At 43.4% G+C, this 19059-nt stretch overlaps 1 protein-coding gene across 1 annotated transcript; it reads right to left on the bottom strand.

Moving 5' to 3' along the window:
• Window positions 1–8559: 8559 nt before the first annotated feature.
• Window positions 8560–17992, bottom strand: LOC136884251 (uncharacterized). The gene is made up of 2 exons (XM_067156314.2): window positions 17826–17992; window positions 8560–9505 (listed from the first exon to the last, which is right to left on the bottom strand). The coding sequence occupies exons 1-2, from the start codon at window positions 17956–17958 to the stop codon at window positions 8961–8963; spliced, it is 678 nt and encodes a 225-aa protein (XP_067012415.2). The 5' UTR covers window positions 17959–17992; the 3' UTR covers window positions 8560–8960.
• Between the last annotated feature and the right edge of the window lie 1067 nt (window positions 17993–19059).

The following is a 19059-nucleotide window of genomic DNA, read 5'->3' as shown; positions in this document are numbered from 1 at the left end:
AGAATGGAGAACCATCCCTCAGGACACCATCCGCACTCTTATTGACTCTGTACCTCGACGTGTTTCTGCGTGCATCGCCGCTCGCGGTGGTCCTACATCCTACTGAGTCGATGCCGTGCGCATTGTGTAACCTGCATATCGGTTTGAAATAAACATCAATTATTCGTCCGTGCCGTCTCTGTTTTTTTTCCCAACTTCCATCCCTTTCGAACCACTCCTCCTTGGTGTTGCATTGTCACTGTCAGTCAGTGTATATCAATGATATGTGTAAGGAAGTGGAATCAGAGATAAGGTTTTTTTGCAGATGATGTTATTCTGTACAGAGTAATAAATAAGTTACAAGATTGTGAGCAACTGCAAAATGACCTCGATAATGTTGTGAGATGGACAGCAGGCAATGGTATGTTGATAACGGGGTTAAAAGTCAGGTTGTGAGTTTCACAAATAGGAAAAGTCCTCTCAGTTTTAATTACTGTATTGATGGGGTGAAAGTTGCTTATGGGGATCATTGTAAGTATCTAGGTGTTAATGTAAGGAAAGATCTTCATTGGGGTAATCACATAAATGGGATTGTTAATAAAGGGTACAGATCTCTGCACATGGTTATGAGGGTGTTTAGGGGTTGTAGTAATGATGTAAAGGAGAGGGCATATAAGTCTCTGGTAAGACCCCAACTAGAGTATGGTTCCAGTGTATGGGACCCTCACTAGGATTACCTGATTCAAGAACTGGAAAAAATCCAAAGAAAAGCAGCTCGATTTGTTCTGGGTGATTTACGGCAAGAGAGTAGCGTTACAAAAATGTTGCAAAGTTTGGGCTGGGAAGAATTGAGAGAAAGAAGAAGAGCTGCTCGACTAAGTGGTATGTTCCGAGCTGTCAGCGGAGAGATGGCGTGGAGTGACATTAGTAGACGAATAAATTTGAGTGGCGTCTTTAAAAGTAGGAAAGATCAAAATATGAAGTTAAAGTTGGAATTCAAGAGGACAAATTGGGGAAATATTCATTTATAGGAAGTGGAGTTAGGGATTTGAATAACTTACCAAGGGAGATGTTCAATAAATTTCCAATTTATTTGCAATCATTTAAGAAAAGGGTAGGAAAAAACAGATAGGGAATCTGCCACCTGGGCGACTGCAGATCAGTAGTGATTGATTGATTTTCGAAGTGTCGGATCACTTTCATTTTCTTCCCCCTCTATTTACATGGATTCCATGGAAAGTGCAACCTTGGCATGTTTTTGTAAACTATCTAAAAATATAGATTTGTTTAAGTACATGAACAGTACACCGCCATGTCTAGTGATGAGTATGTTTATAAAATCATTATTATTAAAGTTTAGATGCAGTTTTTGTGGTTTCAATATTTAGAAAGTAGAATTTGTAAACATATTAGTGCTAGATTTTATCTCAAGTTTCTCTCTAATTATAAATATGAATCTAATGGGCATTTAATAATAAATAACTATTAAAATACAAGGAGTTTTAGAATACTTTTAACAAGTCGTTTATGAGCTCTAATGCTAAACAAACAAACTTACTTTAATTTGTTCCCAAATGCATTTCAATAGCAGTAGTAGTTTCACTGCACCTGAAATTTCGCTAAGATCCTATGACTCGGAGCTTGATTACAAATGCATATGCATCACTTGTGTATTATTCTGTGTCTCATGGCAAGCATAAATCTTCCGGAACCCACACTCCAGCAGTGACATGAACACAAACGGGTGAATAAAAGATGAATATCCAATTTCGATTTCTAAAAGTGTTTGAGACTTACAAACAATCGCTTATCAGGTATGATACCGCTAACCTTCACCGCAGATACTGGAATTTCAGGCAAAACGTGTCTCTCTTTTAAATAATTTAATAACGTCCTGGATATGATACTTATGGTTGTACAGCAGTGGCGTATGCTGCGATCATGACATGGGCTATCACTAGACTTAGGTTACCCCTTTACGACAGTTTTAGTGAACGTCAATTCTTCAGCGTTTTGAGCTACAGCCAATAGCCAACGGAGAATCCTGCTGTGTTGTCAAGGCTGCCCTGGCATCTGCCACCTGATCAGTGAAGATGGTGGCCTAAGTCCGGCTTTGTGGCTAAATGGATAGAATGCTTGCCTTTGGCCCAAAGGCCTTGGTTTTTTCAGAATCAACCCCTCATACTGTTAATTCTCCTGGCTTTGGGATTGGGTGTTTTTGACGTCTTCGCAATTCATTTTATTTTATTCTTTTTATCCTCATTAGGTCACCATCAAGCCTATGCAGATGCCACGCACCATTATTAATATTAAATAAAGACGTTAAGTGATTAATTAGCTTCCTCGGGAGATCAGTGGTGGTGTCCGACCCATGATCACGGGTTCGATTCCAACCAACAAAAGATAACACTAAATCTCAAAGACTGCATTTCATTTAACAGATCTACCAATAAAAAGAAAACTATATTACTCCTATAACAGCAGCCCTACAAAGTCTTCCGACAAGGATGCAGCAGCCGTGATTAGGGGCGGGGGGGGGGGGGCGAAATGGGGCAGTCGCCTCCCACTTTGTGCAGAAAAATTAATGTTTATTCCATTTGAGCTGCCTGAAAAGGGAAATTATTAGAAAAGCAATTTGTATAAACCCTGTTATCTTTTCAGCTAATCCTTTCCTTTAATTTATTCAATTAATACTTAGCGGAAACATGCGCAAAGTGCAAAATGTTCGTAGCGGCACAGCAAATAACGGAGATCCGCGGAGCGATGTGTGCGACGAAGGGTATATGTCTTTTCACGAGAGTTTAATCCTGATGTAAACATGGTATGTCCACGACTCCGCCAAAGTAAGAGTTGTGATTCTCATTCTGTTCACTTAGTTTATTGAACACATTCACAATGCACTGCCTATGGTCACTTCTGAGCGATTTTCCTCTTTTGTGCTTCAGTACACGCTATGGTCCTACCATTTCTCTCACTCACTGCTGCAACACCTGTACAGCTTCGAGAAGACTTCCTGTATTACACCACCCCTTGTGCCTTCATTTAGTCACTATACGGTATATACCGATATACATGACAACCATATTTTAATTCCAAACTCTCTGAATGTAATAAAAGAAAAGAAAATCAAATTAATGCCACGTAATACTTTTCTTCGAGCTCGGATATAGTCGAGTGAGTGCGACGATTGCTTCTCCGGTCTACTACGTCTATGTCCAGGTGCAAAGGAAAGGTGCTGCGCCTGTTTGTTTACAACAGGATTAATCTCTCGTGAAAAGCGATATATCAGGAGGATATTTTCCCCACGGTCGCACGCTTGCGCGCGTATTCGCTAGTCCGGCAATCTCAGTCAATATTTCTGTCTAGTGTCTGTTACCTTGTTAGTGTGTAGTCAATAACTGTATGATCACGCCGTACTTGCAATGTATACGTAGTACAAGTTCTGAGACTTGACGCCTGGAGGATAGGCACCCACACGACTCTGTGTGTTGCACACGATGCCGCATTTCACGGCGTGCACGTACACAGAACCACATCCACCCTCAAAATAGTCGCCGTTGGCCGTTATGCACGTTCGCCAACGTTGGTATAGTTGCTGGAAGCACCCATGAAAGGAAATACCATGTTTCGTCTCCAGTTATTATCCGGTTGAGAAACGTCGGAGTATCGTCAGCACTACTGATGAGGTCACCACAAATCGCCATGCGATCATCACGTTGGTCTTGCGACAGGATTCGTGGCACACTGTGCTGGGCAACACGAGACATGTTGAGGTCATCCGTCAGAATTTTGTGGTAAGTACCATGGCTGACCCCTATTGTTGCTGCGAGATCGTCTACCGATTGGGAGCGGTTAGCACGCACCAACGTTGCAACTTCTTGGATCTTGCGTTCCGTTCGAACTGTTTGTGGCCGACCAGTACGCACATCATCTTCCAAACTGTCCCGTTCTTGTCCAAAACGTCGGTGGCACCTAAACAACAACACTGTGACTCAAGCGTCCTCACCGTAAACCTGCTGCATCATTTCAAACGTTTCGGCAGCGGTTTTGCCTAATTTCTGGCAGAACTTGATGTTTGCCCGTTGCTCAAACTGTGACGTGTCAAGGTCCGACTGGCGCATTCAAATCATCGTCACAACAACGACCGTACGTCTGCTTCCAGTGCATACACTCAATTGTCTCTTGCATGGACGACAGATTGACATGGTACCATATCACGGCGCCACCTATGTGCTATAGTGCACCATAGCGCCATCATGCGGTCAGTCTCAGAACTTAATGACTGTACTACGTAGTACGATTAATAACCCATTTAAGTTGGTAGAGTGTCAAACTTTACGTTTCTATGAAAATTTGCTCAGATAGCATCAAAAACCATGTATAGCATTTTTTTTTTTCAATTTTGATGCCTACACGCCCCTTCCCCCAATCGCTACATTCCTTGGATCCGGGTATTATTTTTTGTCCATACATTTCTGTGCCCCCCCCCCCCACTTTTAATTCCCAATTCGCCGCTACTGCAAGGATGTACAAGTAAACGCGAGTGAAATACCAGCACTCTGTTATCTATGAGTATGATGTGAGGAAGTATATAAGACGAGTAACGCCTGGTTGATTGTTAGCAGTGGCGATCTGACGAACCGAAGCCTATAGCACACCTATCTCCCCGGTCCCCGCTCCTATCCGATATACAGCAGCAAACCGCGAGGTGAGTGGAGGGGAGATGGACGAGGGTCTGGGCTCAATATCTGTATCCGATGCCTTGCTCTCAGAAATACGCGCCACGTTTTTTCTCATTGCTGTCAAGCTTTGTAAATGGAACAATGTGGCAGATGCTTTAGACTTGCATCATTCTCAATTGAGGTTTGGGCTTCAATGATAGCCTTGGTAGCCCTCAGTATACGCCACTGGCCTCTGCCCTGGGTTGGCGACATTTACCTCTTTCCTATTCGAGCCGGGCCTTCTGCGTCAGTCGGGTGGTATTTGAAGGCGCCTCGTGTCGGTAGATTTACTGGCACGTAAAATAACTACTCTGGGACTAAATTCCGGCACCTCGACATCTGCGAAAACCGTCCAAATAGTTAGTGGGCCGTAAAAGCAATAACATTGTCCAGCATTATTTAGCGTATGGCTTATACAGACATAATCAGTAACATACATATTTACAGCTGAGAAACAAAGCAACTTGTGCTTCACAATTCAATGTCTAATTCTTCAATCCAGCGTGCAGCATCCGGAGTTAGCAGCAGGAAGTCATCCTCATCACCGTGATAGGCTCGAATCCTACATTCCCTGACGATATGACGAACAGTCTGGCGAGGAGCTCCGCAGTCACAGTCTGGATTAGGTAGCTTTTTCCACTTATGGAGAGCGGCTCTGCACCGACCATGTCCTGTTCTGATTCTATTCAGGGCAGTCCAGGTCTTGCGCGGTAGGTGGGATCCACTTGGAAGTCTGGGACCTGAGAACAAGGTATGAAGGCGCACATACGTTGCTGCTTCCCATCTACTTTTCCACTCATCAAGAGGTAAAATCCTTAGCATCCATGTTAGAGGCATCACGCAGAGTTGGATGGCGTGATTTTAGTCTGTTAAGATTCAGAAGTGGCAGGTCACTATTCACGGGTAGACTAGGATTTCTTGAGATCTTGTGAAATTCCTTCATAAGGGCATTAGATCGGCGTAGATCAGGTGGCATTATACCAGTTAGCAGTGGAAGCCAATGAACTGTAGTAGATGTGATTGCGCCAGATATGATGCGCATTGTGGTATTAAGCTGGACGTCAACAAGCCTTGTATGATGACTGCTCATCCAAACAGGTGCACAATACTCGGCACTTGAATACACCAAACCCAGGGTTGAAGATCGCAAAGTGGTTGCTGAAGATCCCCAGGTAGTTCCACACAGTTTATGAAGGATGTTATTTCGAGACTTCAACTTTTGTGCTAAGTTCAGGAGGTGTTGTTTGAAGGATAGTGTACGGTCCAAGATGACACCAAGGTATTTTGGGTTCCAGTTATGATGAAGAATTCTCCCTCTGAAACTAACATTCAGTTTCACGTTCGCCAAACGATTATTTAAATGAAAGCAGGACACTTCTGTTTTGCTCGCACTGGGTTGAAGTCTCCAGATTTTGAAGTAGTCTTCCAGTAAAGACAGGTCTTTGGTCAGAATCTCTTCAGTCGTCTCCATTACCTGGTCTTGTACAGCTAGAGCCAAGTCGTCGGCATAGCAGAATTTTCTGGATGAAGTGTCAGGAAGGTCAGAGTGATATAAGTTGAACAATAATGGTGAGAGAACTGATCCTTGGGGCAATCCGTTGTTCAGCTTCCTCTCCTTGCTTATCTTGCATCCAGTGATTACTTGGAACTTCCGATCACTTAACATGTTGTTAATCAGTTGAGCCATCTTTCTGCATGGTATGATACAAAGAAATTTGTAGATAAGGCCTTCCCTTCATACAGTGTCAAAGGCACCAGTAAGATCAACAAATGCTACAGATGTTTTCAGTTTCGTTTGATATCCTGCTTCAATGAAGGATGTAAGAGACAGTACTTGGTCACAGCAGCTACGTCCTGGTTTGAAGCCTGCCTGTTCAACTGGAATATGCTCGAGGATTGCGCTACTTATTCTGTTATATATCAACTTTTCAAAAAGTTTGTAGCAGCAGCTAAGAAGGGCGATGGGTCGGTAGCTTTCTACCTTGTTGCTGGGTTTGCCAGGTTTCAGAATAGAAATTATTTTTGCCTTCTTGAACTCCAATGGAAGTTGACCAGTCAGCAGGATGTCAGTAAAGAACTCTGCCAACCATTTCTTAGCATATCCTCCCAAATGAATAAGAAATTCTGGATGGATGCCATCGAAACCAGGTGATTTAAAAGGTTTGAGGTCGTTCAGTCCTATGTCAATGTCTAAAACTGTGAAGGGACGTGCATATTCAGATGAGGGAGATGTTGTATTTTTCAAGACGCGAAGCTGCCGTCTGATATGTTTGGTATGTTTCTTGTCGGGAGTCACTCTTGATGTGGTAATGATGTGGGAAGCAATTTGGTCAGGTGTTACTCCTGAAGGTTTCCTGCATACTGATCCACTTCCTCCCAATCTCCTCAGAAGACTCCATGCTTCCGTGCTTGAGTGGGTAAAGTCCATACCTTCAACTGTGTCTGTCCATTTCTGCCTTCGAGATAAGTCTAAGCTGGTCAAAAGTTATGTAGCTATCTCTTGGTCACTACTTTGCTAGAATTGTTGGTACAGTGTTTCACTTTCATCACTCCATCCTGGGATATATTCTTTTCGATATCCTCTTGGCATACACTTTTTAGCTGATGTTGTTACTGCACCGATGAACCGATGGTAGTTCTTATGAGATGGAGGTATCCAGCGAATGCACTTATCCAGTTCCCTCGAAAACTTTGCCTAGTCAGCTTTCTGGAAGTTCCATCGAGGATGTGGAGTTGATCGTATGACAGGGATCGTGCAACCAATTTGTATTATTACAGGTCTGTGCTGGCTGTGGAGGAAGGCATCTATCACTTTTCTTGTGGCATTGATCGGGAAACCTCTGTCATTGCAGGTAACAAAACATAAGTCAGGATTAGAATCCTTGCCCCAAGCAGTTGACCTGAAAGTACCTTGATCTTTGGCATCGAACACTAGATGAAGATTGTTCACTTCAGCCCATTCTGCAAGCATACTTCCATTTTCATCGTTGCCAGAGTATTTCCAAAATTCACGGTGACTATTGAAGTCCCCTATATAAATTGCAGGATGTTCTGCAGTTTGTAAGACAAAATCGGGCCAGGGTGTCTTAGGTGGCGTATAAACATTTGTTATAGTGATACCATGCACTTGTATGACAACTGTATGTATATCTTCCTTCTCATTAACAGAAATTAGTGAAGCCTCGTTTAGGTTGCTCCGAACATACGTAGCAATTCCATATACCTCGTGATAAGTTGCACCAAGAGCAGTATATCCAGGAATTCGACCTCTGCTTCGGAATGCTTCTTCGTTGGAAACATGAGTGTCCTGAATGGCGACAATGTCGATGTTATTGTCCAACAGGAATTTCGACAGATAGTCACACTTTGCCTTGCTAATGCCCTCGACATTCAGTTGTAGGAGTCTGATAGATAGGTAGCGTTGCTCTAATTGCCCTACACGTGCCTCCTGGGTGGTGCTAACTGAGCAACAGTGAAAACAGGCAGCCAGATTATCCACAGGATCTCCTGGCAATGACACATTGTCCAGCAATCCAGAAAGGAATGAGGCAAGGCTGCACTTTGTCTCCTCTCCTGGCATTAGGCCTACAAATATTCAAAGAGGAATCACAGTCCAAGGAGAGGAAATCAAAACCTTGAGATTTCACGTTGCTATTGTTATTTTATCTGAGATTACAGAAAATCTGGAGAAATCAGAACCTAGGATCCCAAAAACGTGCACTAAAATACGTAAGTACCCAGACAGTGATGAAGGAAGTTTGGTGGTGAATCTCAGGTAATTCATAGTTATGATTATTTACTGTTTCAGTATATAATTTATTACAAAATAAATCTATTATAAACAAAAATCTTCCCCGCATGACCCCAACAATACTTTTCAATCATACCGGATAAAAAATACAAATTCTGTGATGAATAATTACAACGTATTATAGGCCTACAAAAATGTGATGTCGAAAGAAACATTTGCTTTGTAAACGAAAAACACTGCAGCCACCAAAGCAACTGACAAAATAATAATAATAATAATAATAATAATAATAATAATAATAATAATAATAATAATATAGTTAGATAGATGTAAAATGAACTTCGGTAGTAAAAAGAAAAGTACAAACTATGAAAAATAAAAATTAATAAACTTCCAGTACTAGAACAACATGGAATTAACTAACTAGGGCCACTGATAGTCTTTATTAATGATAGTTATGTTTGTGTATGAGTTATTTCCTTCTGGTGGAACCTGGAGAGGCGCTAGGGTCAGTGATTAACTGCTGAATGCATTGTTTCTGAATTGAACACCCCATATACTTTTTCCAAAAGCATTTTCTGAACATTCAGTCTGAACACCATCTTGTCAACTGGAGATAACTTCCTGACGTGCGGCAACAGAGACGTAAAGAAAGCAACGTCTTCATCATTTTTGTCCAGTCCAGACATTTTTTCTTTGATGATCTTTATTTTGTCCCTCTCTATTTCCAACAGCTCCCCTATTGAGTCATTTGATCGCGCCCGTTTCCTGTCACTTTCTTTTAAATCACTATGGACACAATCAAAAGGTCGTGGAGAAGCGGTGTCGCTTGTGCTGGCCGAGCAGGGGACAATGTCATGATCATTAGTGCTCTGAACGTCGTCATCTTCAGATACATTCCCTGTGTTTCCACTCGTCGGTCTCTTTTCAAATACATCCTTGAGAAACATCATACTCTTGAAATAAGGCCAGTGAACCGTTCCTTCGGATGACTTGTAGAAGTGAACCTTGAACTGCTGCCTCAGAACTTTCCAACTTTTTTTAGCTTGTTCAACTGAAAAAATAAAACAGAACGATTTTTCATTTAAATCTACAGTATTTACTGTTTTTTTTTACAATTTTGCTTTACATCGCACCGACACAGATGGGTCTTATGGCGATGATGGGATAGGAAAGGGCTAGGAGTGGGAAGGAAGAGATAGAATTTGCCTGGTGTGAAAATGAGGAAAACCATCTTGAGTGGGGTTCGAACTCAAACCGCACAGCCACTTTCTCTGTGTATACAACACATTAGTCAGCTACAGGCGCCAGCTTGGGAGACAGCGGTTAAGAAGCTCTCAAAATTGCTGCGGGCAAATGTCAGGAAGGTAACTTTAAGGAGGATCCTATATGAACTGCTTTTAAATTTCCTTCCTAATTATCCTCACTGGAAGAAAGACAAATATAAGAAGTTCATCCCTCAACGCAAGTAACTCTCCCCCACAAAAACTCTTGCTAGTTGTAACTGTAAATGGGTATGATACCCAATTTAAGGTTAGGAAACGTTCGTAAAATAATTTGTAATATAAAGTAGTAAATATCATGTGAGTTTTAAAATTAAGATGTAAGAACATAATATTGTAAGAAGAATGTGCAGTTAGGGAATATTCCATCTGTGCATCATTATATTTCTGTTTGGATAAGAGTCTGTAAACATAGCCTAGCAGCTAAGATTGTGCAAGCTGGAAAACCGCGGCTATATCGGGAAATACGGTTGAAATCGGTTAAATGTGTTGCAACATGTTGTTTAGACACCCAAGGTAAGTGTACCGTATGCTGAAGATGGTAATTCATCTATCTGGATAAACGTGCAAGATCGCTATTTGCGGATCGGCAGCTTGGTAACCAATCTGAAAGCTGCATTGAGCAAGAGACGCTTGAAGATGTGGCATCCAGTGGATTTTGACGGACGCTACGCTATATCATGTGTGCAACGAGGATCGAGGACGAGCTTGACTGTGGAAGTGAAAGGACGTACGTGCCAGGCAGCTGTACTTGTTGGTACACTTCCGAAAGAGCTTTTGTCAGAGCTGAGCACTTCTCAGTGCTCACTTTCTCTTTCAGGAGATTTATTTCAGGTGGACTGCGGCGGACAACCAGATGGAACCGAAGACGACTGAAGAACGTGCGAGGGAGTTCGGGCTCTTGCTCCGAGAACTCTTCAGCCGTGTGCCACCGGCGTAGGGGAGCAACACTGAGCCGGAGCTGCAGCAGGAGGCGCTGGAGGCGAGGTGGAGACGAAGCCGTACAGGGACAAGTGCGACCCCCCTAGCGGCTTCTTCTTCTCCCAGGGCTACACGGACCCGGAGTACGAGGCGCTGCTCGTATACTACAGGCCTGGGCGCCCTGTATCTTCTGAACGGGGCCTCGTCCTGGACAGAATTCTGCACCCTCGCCACGGAGGCAGGATCATCTCGACGACCATGACCGTCGAGAGCTTCCTGCAAGGAGACCTCATCGTCAGGCATCACGACCAGGAGCGGATGTGCGACGCAAAGAAGAAGCTCTCTACTCTGTTCCAGGTCAGCCGCCTACCAGGGAGGGTCGGCGTGCCAGGGACCAACGCCGCCGCCCTAAGGAGGAGGGCCGAGACGGAGACCAGGGAGGCCATCACCCAGACGCCGAGGAGGCTAAGGTATAGGGCGGTTAACACCGACCTAGTCCAAGACACCCAGCCAGAGACCAGCGAGGCCACCAAGGAGGTGGCGCTCGCCGCCCCCTGGCACCGGGACTGTGCGACCCAGGCCGAGCCGTTCGGCACTGCGAAGTGGACGTAGACCGCTCCTCCATGGACCACCTTCTCGAAGTGGACGCAGACCAAGGCCTACCAGGAGGGGCCTATCACCCGGGCGCAATCCAAGAGAGCGCTCCGGACAGCAGATGGCAGCGTAGCAGTGGAGAAGGACGCCCCCTGGCGTTCGGAGGCTGCTGTCCAGGCTCGGCCCGTCAGCGAGTCAGTCGAGGTGCAGACATCGATGTGCGCCCCATAGGACAGGGAACGCAGTCGAGTGTCGGCACAGACCGACGCCACTGCCGCCAGCCAGGAAGAGGGTGAAGAAGGCGATGCAGCAGGGCCACCGGCTACCCCGGGGCCACCAGGACGAGGCCTCTTCCCCTGCCGAGAAGAAACCTCCGGGAAGAAGACGACGCCGCCCCCAGACCAGGAGGCAGAAGACAACGCCGGCCCACCAGGAGAGGACCACCCAGCCGCAACCCAGGACAGCAGTCTACCGAGGAGCAAATCAGGAGAGGACCTCATCGGGAAGCGGCAATTAGGTGAGAGTGAAACGTCCCCCTCAACAGCTCTTGCAGTGTTTCCGCTGTCTGAGGTGGGGCCACCGGCAGGAGAGGTGTGGGCTCTCAGTGAGGTACAACCGTTGTGGGGGTGATCACCACTACATGGCTTGCACAACACTTAAAGAGGCGCCGGTGTGTGCCAACTACGCGGGGGGCCACCCGGCTTCCCATCGCAGTTTCCCCGTTTACCGGGCCATGGCGCGGGCAGGGAGGAAGGAGGCCCGCCGTCATGACCAACCCCCTTCCAGGAGGTCCCCGCCCCGGCGGGCTTGGCCTCATTCTCCGGGATCGTAGAATGGGTACGAGGGACCCCAAGGAGGCGGCGCTGTGCGGCGGGCCCTAGTGGTACTCGACGCATGACTCCGCAACCGGCAAGGCCCGTGCTAGTCACGACAGTGCCCAGACGGACTGATACCCTGGCAGATGGAATGGCGAGATTATGGTTCGTGGCTGGTGCATGATACCTCTTCTCAACTAACACAACCTCTGGACTTTTCCAGCCCACATCCTTGCATGTGCTATCAAAATTTGTCAGGTTTTACATTTAGGCTCTTTCTCTTTTCTGCCTATGTGGCTTTTCCGTGACCCTTCAATACCACACCTCAACACCACCTTACCAACACAAACTCTTGCCGTGGTAGCGAGTCTAACTCGGAAACCGGCAGATACTCCTTGTATCACTTTCCACTCTTCCCTGCTATCTCTTTCTTCTTAGAAATTAAGAGCATGTCGGAGGCCATGTAGATTGAGTCGATGGTCACGCGGGGGGAGTGGACTTCGCCCCCCCCCCCGAAAACTAAAAAAAATAAAAGCAACGAGGGTCTTATGTCTGATTTGTCAAGGAGTCTATTGCGCTTGCTCTTCGTGAATACTGCTGTATGTGTTCTTATGGAGCCATGGCAATCAAGTCCCCGGTGAGTGGTAGGTGGAAGACATGACATACGGTAATGTTCTTTTGTAAGTCAAACTCCGGATTATTCCTCTCCGAGGAAATGCACACTGTGAATAATTCATATGCATAATCTGGAGGTAATATGTTGTTGTGCACAGAACTGATTATGACTTGATGAAAACATAGGCCAAGTGTTTATTACTTGCTCATTCTTTGTATTAAACGACATGTTGTCGTTATTTGTTAATCCCACAGCAGACATTTTTGATTGTGGATGTGTATGGCTTATTAACAGAGTATAGTGAGGTGACTGGGATTTTTTTTTACATGTGGCAAATTGATTCCACGGTGATGATGCTATTGTGCGAATGTATTTAAGGTTAGGAAGGGACAGTCTTCTTATCCGTAGGATATAATCAGTGTGAAGCGTGGCCTTCAGAACTATGTACCTACAGTTGTGATGTATAGTTTGTAGATTTTCTTTGTATATGTTTATATTGGTCTCGTCACGTGATGAAGCTTGGTGATTTTTGTTTTAATTTTGATTTGGGAGTAACTTCATGTAGGCATAGTTAATTTTTTAATTTCGTGTGGCTATTTCTAGCCGAGTGCAGCCCTTGTAAGGCAGACCCTCTGATGAGGGTGGGCGGCATCTGCCATGTGTAGGTAACTGCGTGTTATTGTGGTGGAGGATAGTGTTATGTGTGGTGTGTGAGTTGCAGGGATGTTAGGGACAGCGTTTGTGCTGTGTTTGGGTGTTTGTACCCAGCCCCCGGGCCATTGGAATTAACCAATGAAGGTTTAAATCCCCGACCCAGCCGGGAATCGAACCCGAGACCCTCTGAACCGAAGGCCAGTACGCTGACCATTCAGCCAACGAGTCGGACATGTAGGCATAGTGAAACGTGTTGTAAATCTTTTATCGGTGGGGTAAGGAAAAACCTGGCATGCTACCCAAATTTAATTTCAGGGGTAAACAGTAACAGGTAAGGTTATGGAGCCTCGTCAGGCTGATGACCGTCGCCTTGGGAGAGGGAGTTCTGTCATGCTCTGTGAGTCAATTATTCTTGTAATTTTTTTGCAGGTGGCACCCAATTTCGTTATTTATATTTTATTCTAGTTACAATTTATCTATTTAGTATTTCAATTTCGCCCAAAGATTGCATAGTCTCATTTCATATGTTTTTACCCTTACGGACAATGTTTAAAGATAGTTCAAGTAATTTTCTGAGAATAATTATATACACTGCTCAAGGTTTCTGGCAAGAAAGTATAATCTGTGACCAAACATTAAAATATAAATTACTGTATCAATCACATTAAGTTGAATTTCTTTTTATCTCCCATAGGTTCCTTACAACTGGCAATTCTTTCAAAAGTCTTGCCTTCTCTTTTCGATCGGGAGCTAGTACAGTTGCTATCGCAAGTCTTACAGCCTTTGCATATGAAACCACCCACTGAAAAGGTATTCAAGGCGATTGCAGAAGTATTTGATCACAGACGGAGCTTTACGAACTGCCTTGGTGCGATGGATGGAAAGCATATTCGACATATTTGCCCGATCTGTCGGGAACAATGCATTTTAATTATAAACAATTGCTCTGAAGGCAGTGAGTGACGCCAACTGTCAATTTATTTTTGTTGAAGCTGCAGCATATGGAAAACAGAGTAATGATGGAACTTTCTGGATCTCAGTACAGAACTTTACAAATCAATGGAAATGCACAGTAGTGGCGACTGGGAATTAAAAGTGTGTGTGTGTGTGTGGGGGGGGGGGAGCGAAACAAAATTACGGACAACAAAAAGTAGCCGGGTTAGTGGGATATAGCGTGGGGAGGGGGGGGGGGGGGGTATATGCATGTAACTGGGAGATAAGCTACAAAGTGGTACATTTTTTATGCTCTCCGGGCGAATTTCTGCAGAGTGGTAAAGTTACACACACAACAACGGGCCACACACCACATGGTGTATTGAGAGGTTGACACAATAATGTATCTGTTTTAACCATGTCAAAGAGGCGCGCGGCTGTGAGCTTGCATCCGGGAGATAGTAGGTTCGAATCCCACTATCGGCAGCCCTGAAAATGGTTTTCCGTGGTTTTCCATTTTCACACCAGGCAAATGCTGGGGCTGTACCTTAATTAAGGCCACGGCCGCTTCCTTCCAACTCCTAGGCCTTTCCTATCCCATCGTCGCCATAAGACCTATCTGTGTCGGGTGCGACGTAAAGCCCATAGCAAAAAAAAAAAAAAATAATAACCATGTCAATGTCCAACAACATTTCAGCATGATTTAACAAGCACCACGAGAGCATCTAGCAGTTCTGCGTCAGCTGGTGGTTATTTAAAGCGGCGTCCAATGACTTGCACTCGATGGACTACGGGATCAACATTTACCAGTTCCCGTTTACAATTGAATTAGTAATGATTTGCAATGTTAGAATTAACAGTTCTGTGAATATTAAGTCTCGATGATGAGCGCACTCAAGGTGCAAGAATTTAGAACCTAGTTATTTTCAAATTTACTCATAATTTCATCCTAGTTTTTAATGCCAATTTGTTTCATTTGTTTTATGCCAATTGTGTGCATGTACATTTGTTTAGTTATTAGGTGTTTTACATTAAGGCTGAAGATGGCCAGCCCCGGCCGAAACTAGTCCCTAATTAATGTAATTTAGAATATTGCATATTGGACCATTACGACATTAATTTAATAATTATATTGTAATTACAATTCAATACGGAACAGAACCATGAGGTTTATATCCTATGAAAAGTTTTTACCCATTTAAGTGCGGTAATACAGTTTTTGAGATGTTGATTCAATACTAGACTACAGAATAGAACTTTCACCAAAGAACAATATACATATGTATTATTTTAAATAGAAGTGGGGCGTGATTATACAATTAAAAATCATTTAGTATTTGACTACGCACAAAGAAACTAACAGACAATGAAGAGACTTCCAGACGAATGAATGCGCGCGACAATCCTTGATCTCGGCAAAAAGGCATAACCCTGCTACCCTTTCTCATAGCACACGCAACGTCTCCACTACTTAATGAGGCGCTATGCAAATCGCTTAGCCGCGACGAACGACATTTTGTACGTATTTCCGGTAATAGTTCAAGAAAATAAACCAAAGAGCTAGCTGATAAGATAACGGGGCTCGTACATTTTTTTTTTAATAATTCCAATAATTCCTAGTTTCAGCCGGCTAAAATGGATTAAACATGTAATGTTTTCCCCACAAACTGGGAGGGGGGGGGTGAGACTGTTCCCTTCGCCCCCCCCCCCTTAGTCGCAAGCACTAAACATCTCCGCTGAAGAATTTCTCCCAGGTTCGAATTTGAGAAATCATTGGTGACGAGGCGTACCCTTTGTTAAGGAATCCGTTAAAACCCCACGCTCGCAAACATCTAGATGAAGAGAAAGAGCTATTTTAAGAAACTATCGACGGCGCGGAAAACAGTGGAATATTATCTACGAAGTGAAGAATATTGCACAACATGTCCTGAAAGTGTAGCCATTTGTGTTCTCCATAATACAGTAATTGACAGAACATATGGCATTGTAGAGATTCCATCCCATAGTGTGTGAAGCCTCACATTCACAGCTGCAGTGAGAAACGCTACACACAACTAGTGAAGTGATATGATACGTTGAAACTCGAAATGAATGCACCGGTACTTCAGTTCGTGTATTATTTTCCATTGTGTGAAAGTTAGATTTATCTAGCGGAATTTTCATAAACCTTATAAATATGCCACGTGAGATTTTGCTGCACAAAGCGGAGGCAGGACAGGTTTTTCTCCGGGTACTCCGGTTTTCCCTGTCATCTTTCATTCCAGCAACACTCTTCCAAATCAATTCATTCCATTAATCATTCACTAATCATTGCCCCAGACGAGTGTAACAGGCTTCGGCAGCCGGCGCATTTCCTATCCTCGCCGCTAGATGGGGGCTTCATTCATTCCATTCCTGTCCCGGTCGAATAACTGGAAACAGGCTGTGGATTTACATTTTCATAAAAATATGCTTTCTCATGCATTTACAATTTTCTGTGTTCAGCAATATTACCCAGACTAATACGCAAGTTATTATGTAAGTTACTAATAAATACATTATTTTGGAAAAACTTGATGCATCTATTGTAGAAATTGTCTGTCCCTGTAATAATTAAGAGGGGAATTCCATAAGGCAGTATTATTGGGCCTTTATGTTTTCTTATATTTATAAATGATATGAGTAAAGAAGTGGAATCGGAGATAAGGCTTTTTGCCTTATGGAGTAGTAAATACAAAGTTACAAGATTGTGAGCAACTGCAAAATGACCTGGATAATGTTGTGAGATGGACAGCAGCAATGGTATGATGATAAACGGGGTTAAAAGTCAGGTTGTGAGGTTCACAAATAGGAAAAGTCCTCTCAGTTTGAATTACTGTGTGATGGGGTGGAAGTTCCTTTTGGGGATCATTGTAAATAAGGTGTAAAGATCTTCATTGGGGTAATCACAGGGATGGGATTGCAAGTAAATAGGTACAGATCTCTGCTCATGGTTATGAGGGTGTTTAGGGGTTGTAATAAGGATGAAAAGGAGAGGGCATATAAGTCTCTGGTAAGACCCCAATGGGCTGGGAAGACTTGGGAGAAAGGAGACAAGCTGCTCGACTAAATGGTATGTTCCGAGCTGTCAACGGAGAGATGGCGTGGAATGACATCAGTAGACGAATACGTCTGAGTGGCGTCTTTAAAAGTAGGAAAGATCACAATACGGTATGAAGATAAAGTTGGAATTCAAGAGGGCAAATGGGTCAAATATTCGTTTATAGGAAGGGGAGTTAGGGATTGGAATGACTTACCAAGGGAGATGTTCAATTATCCAATTTCTTTGAAATCATTTAAGAAAAGGCTAGGAAAACAACAGGTAGGGAATCTGCCACCTGGGTGACTGCCCTAAATGAGATCAGTATTGATTGATTGATTGTATGGTATAGTGGATTGTATCATTATAGCTAATAATTCAATTACATTACTTTTAATTTATATTTTTACTCAGTTTCTCGTTTCATTCCTCATTAATTTAATGCATGAGGTAACAGAATGAAATAAATGCAAGTCATTATAGCTATTTATCATCCTTACCTGTGATACCAGAATTGGCAGCCACCTCTTCCCAACATTTCTCTAGAACGTATCTATTATGATGCGATTTGTGACACTGGTCCCATATAGCAGTCTTTCGGAAAACTTCACTTATTAATTGCTCCTTATCCATGGCGAGAGGACTGCGACACAACACGCCAGCACGACCAACGATATCACAACAGTGTGGTGGCCTTGAGACAACCAATCACGGCGCTAGTTCCAGGCAGCAGCAGCAGCAGGAGCCTGAAATATCGAACCAGTCTCATTCCCGGTGACGGCGAGGTGCACGGCGAGTTGAACAACTGCAAATGAAGCCTTGTTACTTGAGTAGTAGATAATGATGGCAGAAGTACGGAGGACATAAAATGCTGACAAGCACAAGCAAGAGAGGCATTTTACTCACTCGAACATTGATATAGGAATTAGAAATATGTTTTTGAAGGCTTTGGTGTGAAGCGGGGCATTGCATGGAAGTGGAACATGGACGATAACTAGTTTAGAAAGTAAGGAATGCTGAAGGTGAGATGGGTAGCTCGAATCACCAATGAACAGAGATAGTGAATGGAATTGATGAGAGGAGAACGATTTGGCTAAATTTGACGATAATAATAATAATAATAATAATAATAATAATAATAATAATAATAATAATAATAATAATAATAATAATAATAATAATAATAATAATCATAATAATGTTAATAATAATGATAATAATAAAAATAATAATAATGTATGTTGGGTATTCAGCCCGAAGGCTGGTTTGATCCTCTACAGTTCCACCAAGAGCTGTCATAGAAGCCTAGGCATCACTGAAGAGGCGTACTAGGGAAATGAGGAGTGATCTACTTTCCCGTTGCTTTCGTCGCTGAGCCAGAAGTTGCTATTGCACATCAGTCTGCCAAGCCCACTGGAATGCATGCACCAACCGACCCTATGAGCGATATTTCCACACCATTCGTAACAGGGACTGGCTGCATAAGGAATGGCATTACTAGCATCACTCATACCTCAGTCACTTTCATATTGTCATAGCCAAGGATAAGAATGAGACAGGTCAATGAAAGTAACAAATTTATTCTAGCCCATACCAGAGGACATAGAGTACTGTAAACACTAAATCCTGCCAACAAAGGCAATAATAATAATAATAATAATAATAATAATAATAATAATAATAATAATAATGGTAGGTTGCCTCCGTAGAGGCCTGGTGCCGTATAGGTGACCT

The sequence above is a fragment of the Anabrus simplex genome, chromosome 12 (genome assembly GCF_040414725.1).
Source record: "Anabrus simplex isolate iqAnaSimp1 chromosome 12, ASM4041472v1, whole genome shotgun sequence".
Lineage (NCBI taxonomy): Eukaryota > Metazoa > Arthropoda > Insecta > Orthoptera > Tettigoniidae > Anabrus > Anabrus simplex.
This window is presented reverse-complemented; position numbering and strand designations above follow the sequence as displayed.

What these genes read in the sequence shown, in the direction of transcription:
- LOC136884251 (XM_067156314.2), bottom strand. Translation starts at nt 17,958, where the DNA reads ATGGATAAGGAGCAATTAATAAGTGAAGTTTTCCGAAAGACTGCTATA. An exon ending in TGCCAATTCTGGTATCACAG is followed by an intron (nt 9,506 to 17,825) that starts GTAAGGATGATA and finishes TTATTTTTTCAG; the next exon opens with TTGAACAAGCTAAAAAAAGT.